The 21,341-nt window shown below is 39.3% G+C and overlaps 1 protein-coding gene across 1 annotated transcript in view; it reads right to left on the bottom strand.

The window, feature by feature from the left end:
• Positions 1–21,341, bottom strand: part of si:dkey-225n22.4 (collagen alpha-1(XXI) chain) — a 77,021-nt gene that overhangs the window by 28,579 nt on the left and 27,101 nt on the right. The window contains exons 19-22 of the mRNA XM_051410298.1: positions 9,767–9,820; positions 4,959–5,003; positions 4,808–4,861; positions 984–1,037 (exon numbers count right to left, since the gene is read on the bottom strand). Of these exons, the coding sequence (XP_051266258.1) occupies positions 984–1,037; positions 4,808–4,861; positions 4,959–5,003; positions 9,767–9,820 (207 nt within the window). The remainder of the gene's footprint in view (positions 1–983; positions 1,038–4,807; positions 4,862–4,958; positions 5,004–9,766; positions 9,821–21,341) is intronic.

Raw genomic sequence — 21,341 nt, forward strand, 5'->3', positions numbered from 1 at the left:
CAGCAGGGAGTTAATCAGCTGATAGGGAACTTTCCATGCAGGTGTGAAAGCAGGTGCAGATAAAACAGACTGGTGAGAATCCTTAGCTCAGTACAGGCTGCTTTACTGGCATTTAAGTCACATTTAAAACGAGCAATCTAAATTCATGTACTAGTTAGGGTATGTATTTATTTGTGTTTATTTATGTTATCAGTTTATCTATACATGTATGCTTACTGAGTGACCAAATCACCTTTTATAAATTATCAGGTGCCAGCTGAAACAATTTTTACCTTCATATGCATGAGACTCCTATCTTTCACTCCTGCTTCTCCTTCCATCTTTGTGCCATGCGTGCTGCACCGAGTATACAAATTCCAAAGGGACAGCTAATGTGCATTTCAAGGTCAGGGAAATATTAATATTAATGTCCTCCTGCCCTCTGTGCTACTCATTGTAAAGACAAAAGAAACAGAGCCCTAAAGGGGCCCTCCACCAATTTAACAGATAGTTTACCTGTCATTTCTGCAGCGTTTTGGGGCTAAACGTTGGGGTATCACAGTGTCTGTTGCTTTGCTTTCAACCACTCTTGTTTTAATTTGTCTCTTGCAAATTCCCATACTTTGCAAAAGTGCAACAACAAATCACTGGAGTACCCCTTCAATCTGCAATTAGACCCATAATTAAGTCAAATATTGCAAAAACTTCACTTTGCATAAACCCCTAAGAGTAAAACTTGTTCTTTGAAGGAGATAAATACACACTCCAACAGTCCAAATATGAACCGTGCTTGTCAGGATTGGCATTTATCACATATTCAGAAACACCTACAATTTGATTCCAAACAAGTTGACTCCATCTCAGCTAAATGCAGTTTTCTCTACGGGAACATCAAGCAAACAGGGAGGGAGGGTACAACATTAGAACAGGCTGAGAATAGCCGAGCGGCTGGGGAGCAGCAGGCCATTAGCATAATAACTAATTATAACGTTCAACGCACAGACCTTGGGACCATCTCGGCCGATCTCTCCGGGCGGCCCCTGGGGCCCCTGGATTCCCTGGACAGAGAAAGATATTGGAGGGGAGAGGGGAGAGAGGGAGAGGGGAGGGACGAGAGAGGAAGGGAATGAAAGGGAGAGAGAGAATGAGATGAAAGAGACAGACACGGTGCTTTGGGCTGAATGTGACAGTGTGCGTGACGGCTTAGTCAGGAGGCAGTGAGGGAAAAATGAGATGGCTCAGGTCCACACACACACACACACACACACACACACACACACACACACACTCGTGCAAGCCTACTTTTGCACACTTGCACGCTTTGCACATTTACCAGTCCAAATTTTGAGCAATTTCTGAAACAATGGGTCCTTGATGTCAGACAGAGGTGTAGCTAGCTGTAGCAGAGACGCTGTCTCGGATGACTTGTAGAGGATTTCTCATTTTAAAACGAGTCGACTGGAAACATTAAGAGGGACTTGATGACTTGATCCGTTCCTTACACATCTGCACTTGTGATTTTGGTTTTGGAAAGGCAAGGCATCACCCTCTACTGTATAGAGTATTGTATACGGAGTACCACCCTCCCATGTACAACCGATTCCACATGTGGGGAAATCCAAAACTTAGCAGGTTGCAGTTGCTAAGCTACGATTGGACAAGCACTGTCTGATGGAGGAGTTCAGTTAATATTAGTTAGTTTGTATTACGTATGTTTCCACATGGTCTTAGCGAGATGGATTGGTTATTTTCATTATCTTTAACACATCACTTTATCCAGGGGATTTGATTAACTGAGTAACTGTAACTGATATTGTATTGATATGTAGTTTAGTGTTGTAAATAATGATCAAATAAATAATTTGATGTGTACATGTTGATGTAATTGATGGCGGGGCTCGACCCAGGGTTCATTAGTGATGAGAATTTTGGCTCGTATTAGTGAGCCACATCATTTGGCTCAGCTCAGTAATAAGAGCCAACTCTTTTGGCTCCCAAACAACTTCTGTCTTTTTATAATTCAGATAAATTTCACAATGTTGTGACCTATGCTTGGTACTCTATGTGTACAAATATATGCTATACATAAATTATTTAAGGTAATTATACTAAACCTGAAATTGTACCATATGTTTACATTATGATTGGCATAAGTACCTTAAATAATTTGAAAACAACACTATTACATATACATTGAGCATTTTATTTATACTGGACCGTGTTTTGTATGTACCGGCACAACATACAAAAGTCAGGCTTGGGTTTTAATGTTATTACCAAAGTGAGCAAATATGTTATAAGATCATCCTATTATTCTGTCTTGTATTCATTTTAAAAAAGAGCTTAAAGGAGCTGACTCATAGAGCAGACTCATTCATGAACAACACATCATAGGGTTAAGACCTGGGTCGAATCAGGTGCATTTTGACCTTGGTTACATGTTCAGTACATTGCTTAGAAGCCTTTATTCAGTGTGTGGGTGGCTAAACTAAGATATTGTTATGATCATGACATAGTTTTAACAATTCAAAACTAAAGTAAAAGGTTTAAATGATTGATGCTGACATTTGCAACTGAACATTTGAAGCCCTTTCTGAGATGATGAAGATGTTAACAAAATCAATAATAAATCTGATCACTTGTGGCAGAAACACAGTGATCATGACAATATAGGGATATGAAATACATAATTTTGAGCAAAGAGAAACATACCATTGTGTGTTTATTGATTAATGAGGAGCCAAACAAGGAGTATGCACATTCGAAATGCCAAATTTGATTGGTGTTGGCTGGGTCAACTGACAATTAGTTTGACTTCTATGTATATTTATTATCATACGATTGTATGTGGTTGCCTAGATACAAGCGACGGCTCATCCCACCTCCTCCTTCTGACTCCTGTGTGTATGCATGTGTCTGTACGCGTGTCAGATAGAGTCAGAGACCCACTGCAGGCATAACGTCATACCGTGGCAGTGTTCACTTCTACTGACAGGAATAGAAAGAAGGGGATGAAGACTAAAGGATGAAGCTTGTGGTTGTGGAAAGGTGAGCTCTGTGCACTTAGATCCATGCAGCAGGCCACACCAGTGTTTGGCTGCTTTTAACAAGGCTTTATGTGCTACAGAGAAAGTATGAGATTTTAAAAAAGACACAATTGCATTTTATAATCATATTCAATTCCGTTTTCATATTGTATTCATATGTTGGATCAAGATACAGGAAATATACTGAATCATTTTCTGTTTCATATGTTGTTCTATGACCAGCCAACATTTCAACTAAACAGGTTTCCACAATGCAAATCTGTTAAATGCCTTTCCAGCCATTATTCACTCTCCTTACCCTTACCCACTCTATCCATGTTGCACTGTCACATTTTAACCACAAGAGAGCAGCATAGCTATAAGCATACAGCCCAGTGATCAGAGGACTGTGTACTCATAGTGCTCTGCTGTAATTGCATCTGGCCGTGTGTAATCTTGTTTACCAGAGGGGGGTGCCCTTACTGTGTGTCCAGCCGTAACCCCACACAAACTCATCTGACTCTGGTTCTAAATTAAAAGCCACTCAATGCCTTAATGGCACTGCTAAATAAACCAAATGGACTCATATGGCGCCTTGGCTAAATTAATGATCTCATTATGAGCCCACCGCAGAGACGGTAATGTGAGCACTTTTATGTGTGGAATTCTAGTGCAGGAGATAAGACTGCATTGCACAAAGACAAATGTGAAAAACGGGTGGACCTGTCACATAGGAAACAACAGGAAATGTAAATGTATGGGTCCGGTGTGGGTTAAATGAGGGCCAAGTAGGCATGGACAAGAACTAGGATCCGTAACATGATCCGTCGTGGCAAGCCCATGTGGGCTGAAAGTAAACCTTTAAGGTTTCTTGTGAAAAAGTTCAAATTTGACCAAATGTCCTTCCTCCACTGCCAACAGCCAATAGGCTATATTATTCAGATGTTTGGAGTACCAAATCCCCTACGTTCTACAGTCCTTGTCATTGCTAACTTTACTGTTAGGAAGGGAACAGAGAGACATGTGCTACTTTCATGTTGCCAGCTGCTTCTTTTCACCTTCCAGCAAAGAGCCTCGCCGTGAGGGATTAAAGGCCCCAATATGCTTCAAACAAACTAGGTCGTAGGATGTCTAACCACGTCTAAAGGCAAAAGTGTTGAAAGCAATTCCAAAGGGTCACACTTAAAAATGAGGAAAAAATCCTGTCACTATAGCCTTTCAGCTCTGTCTCATGCATGTGTTTTTAGTCTTGACAAAAATTATACTAGACAGAGTGCAGCAGAAAGGAGCACATGCTTCTTACCTACAAACATGGGCAATTGTGTTTGTCGAAACAAAACAAGGTACTAATACTAGGAATCCATCTCCCCGGTCAAGGTCAGGTTCAAGTTCAAGTCAGGTTAGATCTGGATCCTAGATATCCCCATGTCTTTTACAATCCCCATCAAAATGATGTGTTCTATCTTTCTTTGTGAACATGGCGCACAAAAGAGCTAATATATGGATCCAACAGTGAGTCTATTTAGGCTCCATGTGTGTCTGGCCATGGTGGACTACAACTTGACTTATGTGAGCAACTAATCAATCAAACATGTATGCAAGTTCTCATTAGCTTTCATACTGTAGGCGGGCACAAAAAGCGACACATAAATCATTAACACATGTTTTGATCATTTCTGACGTAAACCATTCACTACTTCACAGCTTAATGGAATATTGTACATAAGTATTGTCATGCAGAATGTTGAGGAATCATTTCAGCATGCTGAAGACGATTGAAAGATGGCTGATGTTATACCAACCGGCATTCCTTTTATTCCAGGTGGTCCTTGTGGCCCAGGCAACCCAATTTCTCCCTAAAAAGACAATCAAGAACACAGATGATAAACAACTGATTGGAATGACTTTAAGCCACTAACAATTCTGACAAGTGACTCGCAAGTCACATATTACCTGAGGTCCCTTTGGGCCTGCTTCGCCAGGTGGTCCCTGGGCACCCTGTGGACAACGTGGATTTACAAGATTACATAATGTCTTTGTGGAGATTTAAACCCAGTTTCAGAGGGAATGTTTTGATGTATTTTATCTGTATTCTGAGCGTTTAAATGCCCCATCATAGGTAGACGCTATACTGCTTGCACAACTGTATGGTGCTGCTTACATGGAACCGTATAGTGTGGCAAAAAGTACTCACTACACACTTTTTGCAGTGTCTTTACTTTCTTTTTATTTCTGGTTAGGGTTAGGGTTCGGTTTTAATTTCTTTCAAATTCAAAATCCACCTCCAAACACACTGATGGAAATGTCAACTCAATGTGCACCGATGTTAGAGAAAACCCGTCTGTTACTATTTTTATGTCTTGGCAAGTTTATCCCCACAATTTGGACTGTCTTGTAAAGTCAGGAGATGGTACTGATATAACTTTATTAAGTGAATATGAATAGGGGTCACATTATGCTATGTCCTGTCGTGTCATGCATTAAGATGTTAGCCTCCAGTGATGGTTAAAGTCTTTGGAAAAGCAGCTCTGTTGAAGATTCCCTACCTGTCATGCAAAAACTAATGGATTATGCTGGAGGATCAAAGTGCTTTGGATTCAGACTATGTGAACCTGCACTGATGATCCCACTAAAGATAAGTTTGATGTGTGTGCATGTGTAAAAAGTAAACTAAGTGTAATCCTTGGGGTTTAAATAAGTCTGATATATCCAGATATCAGCGGGCGTCTGACATGGTGGCTTTACTTCAGTAACAACATCGGGGCTTTCTCTCTGCTAACATCAAAAAGACTTCCTGTGTACTTTCTTTCATCCTCTCCGTATCTATCCGTCTGCAAAATATGTTTGTCAGTGTCTCAATTTAATGTTAGAACAGCCGAATAGACTATTTTAATTTTGTCAAAATGATTTGTCTGATCCTGGAGGAAGGTGATGTGGAATTAATGTTAGATTTCAGTGTTGAGTGGCTTTTTAGCTACTAACTTGAGAAGATCTACAGGTGATACTAGAAGTATGAGATGCATCTGTTTTTCTGGTGAAAACACGAGGATGCAGAGTGATAACACATTAGAGTGAAGCGGGCCCTGCATCGTAACATTCATCTTACTCATCAATCTCTCATCAGCATGCTCGCAAGTGTGTGGATGGATGTGGATATGTGAGCTGTCTTTAACAAAACCTGGTTATCGAAACACCATCATACCTCCCCCCGAGGTGAGCAGAGGGCAGAACAGGGAAGGGGTAGGACGACAGATGAACCGAGACCCCAGACGAGGCAGCGTCAGTAAATATCAAAGAAGAGCAAGCGCTTTGAATTTTTGACAGTTGTGAATCAGTGCAGGATGTCAGTCAGTCCAAAATGTTGTGAAGTCAATCTAACAAGCTTTAGAAACGTGTCATTCTTTGCTGCTTACAAGCTTTTCAATTCCAGTTTCAAATAAGCCTTAATTTACATTTCTTTTGCAGATTTACTCGAAATTCTGTGGAAATGTGCAATTCATTTGGATGGAAACACGGCTTGTATAAGCAAGTTTCTGGTTCTAACATGAGATGTTACAGTAAATAACACAGTAGAAATTTTGGCATGCGTAACAATGATTTAATAAATTGATCGTTGTTTCCATCGACTCCCGTTATATGATTATTATTAGTTGGTTCATTGAGATAAGGTTGTGCCAATTCTCCAGTCAGAGAGTCACAAGAAGGCGAAACAAGATGACATAATTACAAGAGCACCAGTTGAACCTGAAACAGTGAAAAGATGGTCAGAGGGGAAACAGCTGATCCGCCCTATAAGGTATGTCAGAACTTATAAGCTTTTTTGCTCAAAATCTTTAGAGAAATTGATATATCGAATTTTGCCATTTCCATCAACCTTTACTAATGCGCGTAAAAATATGTTGATGGAAACATGACTGTAAATACATTTCTTGAAGGATTAAGCCCTGGTTATGTCACAAAGTGGCACTACAAAAGTCCTTCTCATATCCTTTTGAAAATGGTTGTGCTCGAAGCATGGTGACGTGGGTAGCTAGCTCAGTCACTAACCTGATAGTCAGTTAACAAGTTCATTTAAGAGTCGTATTTGTATCAACTGCTGGGCTCTATATAATTATCTATATAACTTCCTTCTATTTAGACTGTTACCAAGTTAACACATTTATTCTTCAAAAGCAACCTTACACAGTAAGTGCCAGTGTATATGTGTGTTTATATAATAAAAATGATATTGCTTTATGTAACTCAGGGTGTAGGTTGGGGGAAAATGGGGCCGGTCCAGACAAAGCCACTCCCTACTTACTATATAGTGCACTGTTTTTACTGTACTCCATTTTATCAGCCTCTGTTACAAGGCAATAACAACTGGGACAATGTATTATAGTAAAACTATTTACAATAATAAAACCTGCATTCACAGTTTTTGTTTCCCCGCGTTCCATTTAAATATCAGCTTGATTATGAAGGGAGGGTTTGGCTTTGGGATGCAGTGGGGAGCTGCTCTGCACGCAATGCTGTCTGCTGCTGTGGACCTATGAAGGTCTGTGTGTGTTCATATGCATATGTTGACATGGGTGTCCACTGTATTTTAAATAGAGTGGGTGTCTGGATATCAGTACTGAAGGCTGTGTAATTAGCAGAGACAGGAAAAACAAGTTCCCCAGTTTGTGAATGAGTAATACATGTGTATATCTGTGTGTGTGCTTTGCTTTACACACTGCCTCTCATAAAGTGTGAGTGTGTGGTTGTGGGATGTGACACTGATGAGTTTAGCAGTCCGGCATTTACAGACACAGGACGTAAAAGTGTGAACATTTCATACATACACATGGAACATAACATTCAACAGTTCTGTTATTCCAAAGAACAGCCTTTTAGGTGGTGGCTTTCCATATGATTAAACCTGTGTTTTACTCCAGTCTTTTTTCACTGCCTGATATTAAAGTGTATTGAACTGAAAGCGTACCCAGAGAAAAAAATGCCTGTTCTACAAAGCATCAAGGCAGAACTGAGCTTGTATTGCACAAGCAGCGACCTCTGTGACCTCCGTATAGTACTTTATGTACATTTTAAATGAATAAATATCAAGTTCACATTCTGCTGAACACATTTCAGTACCTATGCTGCTCCAGACGTATCTCCTGTGAGTAACTGTAGTGTGAGCATAATGCAGCCTGCTTCCAAGGGGACCTTTTATGCTTTCCCTTAGTTTGTGTCATATACATAATGTAACAATGGTCATAAATGTGGCCAAAGTAAATAATAAGGTAAATGAATGTAAAAGTAATTCCTGTGGGTAAAAGGGTCAGTGTACTTTACGGCCAATGGATTTTTGTTTTGAAATGAGAAGAACCAAAATACCATTTATAAATATAGGGAACAAACAAAATATCTATCAAAGTATCTACAGTACATGCCTTAGTCATAGGCACAACTGTGAATTTAGTAAGTGTTTTTAATTTATTGTATGTTACATCTACCTGCCCAGGGACTACGGGTGGAAAATAGCAACTTGCTAAAACCCGGTGCAATGCATCTCTCCTTGTTATATGCAGGGTTAATGTTTTATTGTGCACTGTCCCTGCTCAAATAAAAGAAATAATAATAATAATAGCCTGCTTGAATAAAAGGAAATGAAAGGCATAAATCAAATGAATACTTCGGGCCCATCAACCTCTGGGGAGCCCTGAATGAATGAGTGTGGTTCAGTGTGAAGTGACGCAGGTTTTTCTGCTGCTGTCTCTGATGACATCACAGAGGACATTATACAACCGTTATTACCGCCAGTAGTACTTCTAGTGGTTAGTGAATTGACTTTGACATTTAAAATTTGCGGAGAGCCCTTTTAATATGATGACATTTCCAGTGGCCTCCAGCAGTTATGATAACTGCGGCTTTTACAACAAACATCACAGGATGATCAAATGTGTCTTTGTTCTTACTATGGAAAATAAGTTCAAAGATTCTTATCTACTGGATTTGATCGACTTTTTTGCAAAGCATTCTGGTTCCAGCTTGGTTTGAACAGAAATATAGTCTCTAACACCAACAATGAAGCATGAATTATATCTCTGTTTGAGGTAGAATACAGCTTCCTGGTTTCAAAAAAACTGGTTGTTGGCTCCAAATTGATTGGTCCAGGAGACTGTGTTGAAGTCTCTAAAAACTCAAGTTACTAGAGAATTGGTGCTATGCACAATTACAAACCATGAGAAACAGTCTTGTAACAGAGATAGAAACCAATATTGTTGCCAGGTTAATTGATTTCCTTCGACAGTTAATCAAGCCTGACTGCTCATTGCCCTTGTGCCGACACAGCAGCTTTTCCCATTCTTTGTGTCCTAGTGTGTGCACTTGTGTACATGCAATGTGTGTGTGTTTGTGTGTGTGGGCAGTGAGTTTACTAGCACACAGCAGTGTGTAAAAGCAGCAATGAATCCAAGCTCTCATGTTTATGTCCTGATTACTCCTTCCTTCCAACCTTTATGGGACCATTTAAAAACTAGTTGCTTGTTATATTCACAAAATGCTGAGTTAACAGGAGTTATGTTCTGTGAGCAGGCTCTGCGTTCATCAGCAGCTCTAACACTTTCTAATAACCTGAATTAATACACTGATCTTTGTCATTTTGTCATCTGTCATAATTGCTGCATAAACGTTACAGAGTAGTGTTTCATTTTCAAATAAATGTTTACATTGTAAAACTACATCATGCAGCCTACTTTAATACAGACAGCAACTACATGCCATCAGCATCAACTTACCGGGGCACCTTGAGCTCCAGCAGCACCAGTCAGCCCAGTGTCTCCCCTGTCTCCCTGAGGACGCAACAGACATGTCAGCACCTTTTATCTTTCACTGGGAAAGCATTAGTACAATGTACAGTGATCACTTATTCACATTCACTCAACTGAATAGAGGCTACAATTTGAAGAACACACCTGTAAAATATTATGCAAAATATGGGACCCCCACTAGGGGTCACCAAAGCTTCATCAGGGGTTGCAAGCCCTTCCTGATTTTAATGGGTGTAAGAAAACCTAAGAAATATACACAGTAGACCTATATTTCTTAGGTTAGCAACTTATCTAATTCCATGAAGAACTTAATTAAATTATTTGCTTAGATAGTATGTTTGATTGTTTACAATACAGACAGAGAATTGTAGAAAATTCCTAAAACCAACATAAAACTCACCTCTAATATTTATAGGAATGAATCTGCTCAAAATTCATCCAAACTGCTAATTTTACATAAACTTCCTGTTATTGTGGTCCCTATTTGGGTTCATTCCACAGTTTATCAGTTGTTCTGTATTGTTAATATCCAAAAAATATGTCACTTAGTCAGGGGTGGTTAGTTTACTTAACGATAGAAAGGGCTCCCTTAAGGAAAAAGGTTGGGAACCACTGTTGCAAAGCAAAGCCCACTGAATGATTCTGGCTTGTGAGCAAGTGAGTGAATGAACAAATTAAAGAAAAGTCAGTCAGTTGCAGTGAGTAAACATAATTGTGATTCTGATTATTTTAAATTTTCAAATTTAAAGTACCTACAACAATTTTCTACAGACATCGCATCATCACATCAAGATTTTTAAGTTCCAGGGGCCCACGTTATGTTGAGTTTTGCTTCTTTGATATACATTTAACCCATTCTATTGTGGATTTAAATGCACATCTTAATACCTCCAAGCCTGTACTGGGACCCCCTCATGCTACTCCCAAAAACAAATGCTATATACAGTAATTATATGTATTAGATGGGTAAATAAATAATAATTAATAGAAATTATTCTACAGGGTGAGGATGAATTAAGAAGTCTCACAGCCTAAGGGAAGAAGCTGATCTAAAGTCTGGTGGTACGGCTGTGGATACTTCTGTATCTCTTGTCAGACGGCAGCAGGGTGTGGCTGGGGTGGGTACTGTCTTTTAGAATGGTTCTTACCAACATTGTAATTCACAGCTACTATATAATGCATAAGGTCCATTATTAGGCCCTAATTTAAAACATAAGGCAATAATATGTGTCCTTACTATTATTAAAGGCAGTGGTTTTAACAAGAGCAAACTGTGCAAAAAAGTATACCTGTGCAGAGAAGCTGTGGTTTATTTTCATGCACTGCATTACAAAGTCTGTTTCTGTGTCACAGAGAATAAAGTCATTTCTCTGTGCTTGTATCTAAGGGAACTGTCTGGGTTTGGCGTGTCAGAGTTTATCTGTGGCAGTGACACTGACGCAAGAACACCAGCTTGCGTGGCGAGTCCTGCGGTCAGAGATCTTAAAACAAAACTGAACAGCGACAAACAAACACCATTTTAAGCCACAACACAACATGCAAATAAAGTTTTAACCATCCACAGAACACCAAAATCCACGGCTTGGTTTTCCTCTCAGACCTCTCCACACTGTTTAACTGTGTTTGTTGAATGTATTACGACATAAGTGGTATGTTAGCAGGTTCCAGTGTGCGCCGCTGTGCAGTGAACACTGGCAATGAACATGTGAAACAAGCTGTAAAATGTATTGTGGTACTGCAAGCCATTCATTTGTAAAGTTACATGTTACTCCCTGAAGAGCTTTGACACATGTCTGCTTATCATACAGATGTATACAAAAAGAATCTGTTGATTTCCATGTGGTAGATACATCAAACTTTATCTACCAAAATACGCAATACTTTTTCTCTGTCATAGAAGATCATCATTGACACCAAGTTTACTTAAAAGTACACTTTATTATACTTAATTTATCTTTATACTGTCTTGTTACATGTTTTGTGTCTGTCTTCCTTTTTAGCCTCTTAGATCATGTTTGAAATAGGTGTTCTCAAATCAACAGTTATCTCTTGGATTCACTGTGTTTTTAAATCAAACATCAGAAACTAAAATCCTGCAGCCTAGTGGCTAAAGGCCACTGTATTTTTCAGTTTGTTAGCAAATCTCATTAAATGCATTTGTCATCTACTCTACTCTGTCCTTGGCTCTCAGCCCCAAGCCCACTCTTTCCTACTGAAGATATAAATCTTTTATAAAGAGCTCACAAATATATACTTTTACTTTAAAAACGGTCTTGGTAGTTTTCCAGAATAGCTGGTTGCTGTAGTTTTAATCAGGTTAGGAAATAATCAATATTTGGGTGACTATTTTCAGCGGTGGATTAATTCATGGGATTGAGCCAAAATAAACTCCAGTGTGTGTGTATATGGTAATGAAGGAACATGTCACCCAGTGCAATAGTGTGGCTCACTGTTGTGTTTTTAGTAGTTTTTGGACAACAATGGAGCTCTATGGTAGAGGAAGAAGATGTGATATACACAAAATACTACATACTGTAACATATAACCACAACATTCCCAGTTCAGTTCCAGTTTGGGGCCTTTGTTGCATATCATACCTTCAGTCCTTATTTTTTCAGTTTATATTTAGCCACTGTACAATACAGGGAGTTCAATGCTAAAACATTAAAACGTTACAGTATCTTCAAAAGAAAATCTTTTAAAAAAAAATAAAAATAAAGCTTGGATGGTCATTTTATGGAATACACCTCTGAAAATGTCTTGACTCTCATCGAAAAGAGAGAGCTCATTTAAAGAAGAACAAATGTGCTAGTTATTTTCTTTGCTTGTAGATATATTGAATTAATAATTAGTATGCTTCCACTAATTTTCCCTGTTGAAACATGACAGCTGTTAGTGTCACATTACTTCTAATAACCACGTAACAATTAACTAACTAAGCCCTTTTCAAAATAAAATGACAAATAACAATATCTAAAGTAACGTGTTTTAAAAAGGAACATTAAAGGGGGCACTAACATGTGACCCTAGAGGTGTCTGGACAATTAAAGACAGACTTCAAAGATAAGCTTAAATGAATCATGAAAATCATAAAATCTTAAATTATAAAAACTCGGAGGCAGTGAAGGGCAGCAGGGATTAGTGTATTGTGATTGTAGCTCTTAGAGTTGGCTCAAGCCTGGCAGCAGCATTTCACACAAACTGCCGACAGGAGATATCTCTCCTGCAAAGGTCAGAATAAAGGGCATTGCAACAATCGAGCCGGCAGCAAATTCAAGCATGACTGACCTTTCCAAGAGCTCCAACTTATAAAAAGGACTTAATTTCAGCAATTTGTCTCAGCTGCAGGAAACCTGATGGCAAACCCTTCATCAGATGAGGAGCGAAAGAAACGTGGGAATTGAACATCACACCTCAATTACAGGCCTGAGACTTAATATTAGATGACAGACTTCAGACTGGAGATAATTGATGACGCTAACCATAGTAGCCATACCCACATACCACAGCAGCGTCAGGTGTCAGGTTTCATTCAGGGTTGTAAAGGCTCAGCTTGCAGTAAAAAATGTATTCAGATATGAACTCTCAGCTGAATGCTAAGTGAGGGGTTTGCTGAACATGATCCATACAAGTTCCATTTTAAAAAGTACGCCTGAGTAATGGCATCCTTTTTCTTTTTTATGCCAAAGGATCCACTGGATACTCCACTGTGCCATATGTACAACAAGCCTATGTGTCAGAGCATGTCTAAAGGTTTCAGGTGAACTAGTACTTTCTTGGGACCCACTGAGATCTCGACTGCACCGGTTTGGTATGCTGGTGACTCGACGTGCGCCCCAGTGGGAGAACAGGCACCATAAGTTAAAACTGCCTCAGGATTATGTGTTCCTGCTAGTCTTTTCGCAGTGTCTCCATGACACAAACCACTGGATAGCAGTGAAATGGGCCAAAGAGTCGCGTGAAGCTCTAAACTAAGATGCTAACTGCTTATCATCAACATGTGCACATCGTCTGTTTAAGCTTGTTAAGCTTTTAGCTCAAAGCATTGTTGTGTCTAATTCAAATTTTTAGCAAGTAGAACACTGTTTGCCAATTTTGTCATCATACTAAGGCTTCACCCCTCAACTGTTGTCCAATGATTTCACCAAGTTCCTTTCATCCAGTGTGTATCTTAGCTGAAGAATATTTAAGCAACTTTATCTACTTTGTCTCTTTCTGCTGGCATTGCAGTCTATGCTGCTTCACAGCTTTACCCCTATTCGGTAGTCCATTCGATTGGGGTCGGTATGCATCATTTTGTTAATTGGTTATGTGTGTATTATAAAGGTATAATACAATGGCTTGGCCTTGGCTGAATACTCAGTTCTGATTGGTCCAAGGGTAGGTAGTAATTTTCAATAAAGGGACACCTCCTCGGTCTAGCCTAACTCACATCCAATCTATGACCACGTGAAAAGGAGTGCCCACCCATTGAAACCCTGTTGCCCCTTGCTGATAATTGTCTGGAGCCAGCGCTGACCACCACCACCAGTATCAAGGCCCTGTCTATGGCTCCCCAGGGGGCTCTCCAATTGGCTGTTTTAGGGCGGTATACCTGTGTATTAATCTAATCAAAAGGGTCAACGTCTTCTTTATCAGATAATGTTTCTGCATTCATGATTTGTATTTCCTGATGGAACGATATTTAGATGCTAGTATGGCTGTAGATACATATTGTTGTTAAGATGTAAATTATTTTGAGGATAGATACAATTTTAAAATAGAAAAAGAATAGAAAGAAGTACCAGCCAAAAACTTATATTATTATTGCAGACAGATAAACCAAGGATAATATGTAAAGTAGGTCCTTTCCTGACTAATCTTCTACCTCTCCTTAAATTACTTAGTTTGTACGAAAGATCTAGTCTGGATGTTTACCTTTGTACTGCGGTTTTGTTTGTACTCCATATTACAATTTTACATGATCAAATAAAAGCAATTCTGGGAATTCTCAATAAGGATAAAAACATGATCATGTTTAGGCATTTTTAGATAAGCATGCAACATAATTAAGACCTCTCTATGCCTGTGTTTAAAATGAATAAAATCCTGTAAAGTAGTTTAAGCTGACTGGCTTTTGTTCACCCCTTTGGACCTGCTCTTGTTCCTGGTCTTCCTCTTAACCTGGATTCATCTATGGTCTAACTGTAGTCCTGGTTTAGTGCTCTGCAGGGATTCAAGTATGACACCATGGGGTTTGAAGCACTTTCTTTCTGTTTGAGCTCTCGGCAGACACAGAGGTTACCAGGTCCCACCAACATATATTTTAAGTGCAGAGCTCTGCATGTTGGCAGTGAGGAAACAACTGAATTAGCTCCCCACTGCGTCTGTTTTCTTTTGAAGTGTCTCGCCGCACTACGCACATAAACCCGTAAGAGCAGCAGACCTCATAATTACACAGCCAAGACGCCCACCACGGCCCAATAAATGACAAGATGACATAAATCTCTGGATTTCTACAACAAGAGAAAATAGACAAGTGCACAGAGACCAGTCTAACACTGTCTTGCCACATATTGTTTAAAGAGCGAGGAGGCTGAGAGTGCTTGACGTCTCTGAGCCTAACTACACTTGAATGAATTCTGGGAGGGCATGTGGAAGAAAAGTCAATAAAAGATAAAGACAGCTAGCAGAACAATACAGTAACAAAACGGAGTCTGTGTCTGACAAGATCCCTTTATAACGGAGGATCAAACTCATTCTGGGTTGGGAGTGAGTTGTTGCCCCAAGTGAAGGAGTTCAAGTATGTCAGGGGCTTGTTCACGGGTGAGAGTAGAAGACGAGATCAATGGGCCAGTTGGTGCAGATATAGAGACAGAGACAGGAAAGAAACATGGGGGAAGAGAGAGCGATTTTAAGATTTTCTTATCCAGAGAAACTTAGAAAGTATGCATAGAAGTAAGCATAGAAAAATGCTTCCCAAATTTAGGTTTGATGCAACACCATCAGATCAAATAAAGATAGGTAACCGTCAATCCAGTGTTAAGCTGACAAGAGGAGCTACAGCTATACTTTATGATGGATTAAGAGGCTTTGAGAAAGGTTTTTCCACAGGCCAAGTATAGCCGCACTCGAATCACACCATGAGCTGAAATCTTTGCAGGGTGGCCGAGCTCTCATCCTTAGAGACGAGGAAAGTAAGGAGCCATCCAGAAGGAGCTGTTCCTTCATGTCAAATCCAGTTGACATGGTTTGGGCACTGGACAAGAACGCCTCCTTTTAGAGGGTTTCCAGGCACGTCCAACTGGAGGAGACCCTAGGGCCAACCCAGAACCAGCTGGAGGGATCACACATATCCCATCTCTACTTGGAATGCCTTGGAAACCCCCCCAGGAAGAGCTGGAAATGTCCCTGGCTTGGGAGATGATTCTGAGAAATTTCTGATGCCGTACCATATCTCTCCTTCATATATGTATTGTACATGTCTGGAGTGGCTCATCCATTGACTGTTTGGCAACCAGCTGACTAGTAATATCTAATTATATTCATGCAGATATGCAAGGCAGTCATTAAACTTAAGTCATTAATATTCTCTGCTGCAGCTTTCTCCACCACCTCTTCCTCATTATGTGCTAATCCTTTGGTATTCATTTAACTAATAACTGCTTAAAGACCAGAGCCTTTTCACTTGCAAATAATGGTCAATTTGTTGATGCACTGACTGAAATGCCATGTTAATTTCCTGCCCTATAGAATTTTTCAGAAAACCTGCCAACTGCTACAGGACCTCCATAACAAAATTAGAAGAAAAAAAGCAGACTGTCAGCAAGTACAGACTTGGCTGATTAATTCTAATCTGAAATTATGTCTCTACCCCAGGAAACATGTGTGCACTCTGCCATTATAAATAACATATCCTGTGTGTGTGTGTGTGTGTGTGTGTGTGTGTGTGCGTGCGTGTGTGTGTGTGTGTTTAGGGGTGGGGGGTCAGTATGCACCAAGGGATGTGCCTCATTCGCCTCACTCTGAGCATTTACACGAGTAAAACAGCACCTAATGTGCTTCCATTATCACCATGATTAATCACCTCATTAAATAGCTTAATGTGCGATGGTACAGCTATTACATGTCTTCAGTATAATTTATTGTTCTGGAGATATTTCATTTAGTAGCAAAGTGCGAGCGGTTGTTTGGGGCGTCCAGGGTTCTTAAAGTAAAAGGACTGTTTATCTTCTGCATAGAAAAATCTGACAAAATCATGCAATTTTATTTCAGTGTGACTTTAGTTGGACATGAAGCTCTCACAGCAGAATCAATAGTATGAAAGATGAACAATTGTGGTATTGAATATCTGATTCTTTTTTAATGTTAAGCTATGACTTTCAGGGTCAGGAGTGGAGGCAAACATTCAGGGCTTAGCCCGAACCTATAGGGGTCTGGGGAAAGCTCCATTTTTCTCCAACTGTCTTCATCATTCTGAAACCAGAACACAACATTTGTTAAGGAAGACTAATTTTCACTCCTGCTACGTAGTAAAGAGGCAAAATTGTCTAATGTTACTATTTTTAAGTTACATAACAAGGGTAGGAATTTGGCGTGAACAGCATTACTAATCTGTGTTGGAGTAGAGTTCACAGCATTAATTAATGCTGACAAATGCTACATGTGAATCCATAAGCCATAATACTGTAATAGATAGAGATATTTCTCCAGTAATAAACTGATTTTAAGGTCTGGTTAGAGAGACTGAGGGGAAATGACACAAACTTGAAGTTATTTTAAAAGCCTTAAGTATTCAGCATTTCATTTTCATTTAATTACCCTATCTGTCCACAGACATATTAACACCTGCCAAAGTAGTAAAAATGCCCTCTGTGGTAGTTCCCTTTACAGCAGGTGCCTGCAGGAGCACATTTTGCTATGATGGCACACAGAGAATCACAAGGTGAACACAATGCCAGCCACACCAACCACACACTGTCACAGCTGGTAATAACTGTCTTCAGACTTTGTATATCCCCTGTAAATAGCACCAGGTTGCATGTTTTTTTCCAGGAAACTTCTTTAGGAAATGAATAGGAAACTGTGGACTATATAAACAAAGCATTACTGTTTTATTTCTCAACATGGCATGTTGCCTGGAGTTTAGTTTTGGTGTAGAAATACTGAATCTGTTATCCTTTAAATCCTCTATTCTCTTAGAGTTAAAAGTAGTTATACTTGAATAGAATTATTTCAGAAATACTGGAATCAGCCATTTTTAACCGTAGAATGTAAAAATATTATTGCTGAAACCCTTTAAATTCTGGGACATGACTTCAGTGTCGTTCAGCCCCAATAGCATGGAAAATACTTTGGGAAACAGCAACTTCTCCCAATTAACATCTCTATTCATGAGAATATTTTTTTAAAAATACAAATGCAAAAAGAAAAAAAACATCCAGGCTCCAAAGTACTGCATAAACTTAATTTATAGCCACATAGTGTATAATCTTTATGTGATTATAGCACATATTATAGCATTATAGCATTCAAATGACTCTGGTGACATGAGTTTTTGTTTCTAGATAAGATAAGGGAACTTGTGGGGTTTAATACTATTACTATTACTAAAAAAACATTTCAGCTGTAGATGAACACACAGTTTGCCATGCTACAGTAACACTGGTCCAAAACTTAAAAAAAAAAATGCTTTAATTTATGATAATAAAATACCAAATTACATAATTTTTAAACTGTGTTCAATAAAAGATCCTGCTTTTATCAATATTATTATTTTACACACATATTTTAAGTCTTATAGTTTAAAAAAAAAGAAGCATATTGACTAAATCCCCCTTGCTTCCAAATAGATAAGTTTTATCACCACAATTTCCTTATCTGCTGTTAAAGTGAGAGTTCAGTCTATTTTTTCCACATCAGTAGCTCGTCCCTAACCATGTGACCCCCGGGGGTCTCTGTGCATCTGTATTTGTGGTGAACAACTGATCATTGGAGGTCTAACAGCCTGCAGGATGGTGTAGCAGTAACTTACTTATGTAATTAGGAGCTCTCTGAACTTGCTTCTAAATTACAAGCACAGGGGTTAAAAATAAACCCAGTGGCTTCCCTCTGATTTGTAGGAGGACTCTATTGTCACACTGCTTTTTTAAGACTGTTATTTTGGACGTGATAAGACACTCCTGCCAATGTTCATAAATGTTCTTTTTACTTTTTTCAAAAGAACTACTGACAGAAAATTCCCCTCTACACATTAAACCATCTTTCCAAATGTCTTCCTACAGGTAACAGTTATACTATTAGTAATTATAGGGAAGGAATGTGTGATATACCATATCTTTATCACCCTGTGACGTGCGAACCTCACACAGCTGCATCTAAAAATCCATAATTTTGGGTGTAGAAAACTCCGTGCCTGAAAATAAGAGACCTGCATCTACCACAAAGCTGATCATTTTTAACTTCACTTGAGTGTGAAACATCAAATCCAAAATTGCTGAAAGCTGATGTACATGTTGCTGAAAGACGGTTTTATGTGTGTATGTGTATGTGTGTGGGACTGTGTGATTAAAGAGCATGCTGACAGCCTTAAGCCTTATACAGTACATCTAAGTTTAAGCCTCATTAACATTCAATGGAGCTGTCATGGATGGGTGGACAGAAATGCTTTACAGTTGATGGAAGACGTTTCCTGCGGCGGCGACCACACTGGGAGCTAATCTGGTTCTGCACGGATCACATCTGGATTCATTTTTTTTCACTACTTTACTATCATTGGGTGTTCACTCAGCTGTATGGGAACTGGTATAGTGACGGGCTTATCCGTGTTCTGATGAGACAACATAGTCAGAAAGACTTCTGTGCTAATAATAATAACACACTAATAGTAAGGCTGTAGCCAGGGGTTAGAAATACTGCAGCTGTTAGTGTGAACCCCATCTCCCCAAAAAATGCATGTCAATATCAAAAAAAATATTCAAAGAATCCCCTTTAAAAAAAATCCACCACGTGGTAACTGGAGAATGTAAACGCATCCTCAGGTCATTAAAATCCCCAAATACCCAATAACAATTCTGAGGACATGACCTCAGTGGCCTCAGTGGGACTTTAGCTGTGGCCCTGACTCACAGGTTGCACAGTCAAAGGCCTGGCGGTGGAGAAAATTGAGCCTTCAAAGTGGGGGTGTGAATAAAGGACTCTCAGAATGAAGACCACAAGATGCAGTTGAAAGCTCCAAATCATTAGAAAGTGGACCTTAGATTGTTTTCACAAAATTTTGTGGATGAAAGTCCATGTACAGAAAAGCTTTATGTGTTTATGCTTCAGGTTACTACTGCTGTTTTTTTAACTAGTCGGGCTTCTGCTTACACACTGTAGCTGCTTTTCCACCGCATGGTTCGCCTCAACTCAAGGTTGAGGTTCTGAATGCCCTGAGCTGACACTAAAAGGTAAAACCACTGCAGACCACTGATTGACTGCACAACACAGGACATCCAGCACAAACCCTTATTTTTAAATAGCCAAGCTATCATCAGGAACCTGATTTTCTCACAGATTATCTGTCTCGTGTACTACTGTCAGGATAAAGTGAACGTTTCAGCAAATATGACAAAAAAATATTTGTATAAAAATGACAGCTTTAACAAAAGACAAAACACATCTAAATTGACTTTTGCTGGACTGGTGTTTTTAAACTAGTATCAGCACAGTCTGCAATCATGTGCAGCCCAGAGCTAGATCTCCACCAGAGCAACCTGACAAACACAGCTCTTTTACCGCAGCTAATTGTTCAGCACGTTGCTCTCTGATCGAGCCATATGTGATGAGTTTCTGCCTCTTTCAAAACCACCTAAAGGGATCCAAATGTACCTTGCTGTAGCTTGAGAAAGACGTAACTACTCTGCTCAATTGATTTCTTGTACTGGAGCTGAATTGAAACCTTGTTAGACCTGTGACGCTCTCTGCTCACCTGTGGTGTATTTATATTCATACTGCTCCAAAATAAATGTCCTTGTCAGACTTCAACAAATATTAGAGCAAAACTAACATGTGCACCCAAAATTCTTCAAATAGGTACAGCCAAAATACTTTATATGTTTACTTCAGTGATTCATAACTGGACCGTCTGGTCCAAGCAGGAAGGAAAAGGGTAAATTTATGACAAACACTGGATCTCATGCCATATGATTTGCATTGTGTCAAACATGAGAGAGATCAGTGTGAGTAAATATCTCTGCTGTGAATCTAATTCTACATTAATAACAACACACTTGTACACACAGTATTCTCCATTAACTCTAGCAGCTAGAGCCACTTCATCTAACAGAAGAAGACAATGTAGGCAAAAGTCTGCATTTTAAACTCTTTTAACCCCAACATTACGTTCAACAGGCAATTAGTTCTACTTACAGAACACACTGCCATGTTCTTTTTCCTGTTAATCATTAGGACGTTCAATGTTCCCTGACATTGCAGGAAGAAATTCTGTCTGTTTGTTGGTTTTGTTGCACAGCTCAGGTAAACACCCGATTGTTCCAGCAATCTTAACCATCTGGTATTCCAG

The sequence above is a fragment of the Dicentrarchus labrax genome, unplaced genomic scaffold, assembly GCF_905237075.1.
Source record: "Dicentrarchus labrax unplaced genomic scaffold, dlabrax2021, whole genome shotgun sequence".
NCBI classification, from domain to species: domain Eukaryota; kingdom Metazoa; phylum Chordata; class Actinopteri; family Moronidae; genus Dicentrarchus; species Dicentrarchus labrax.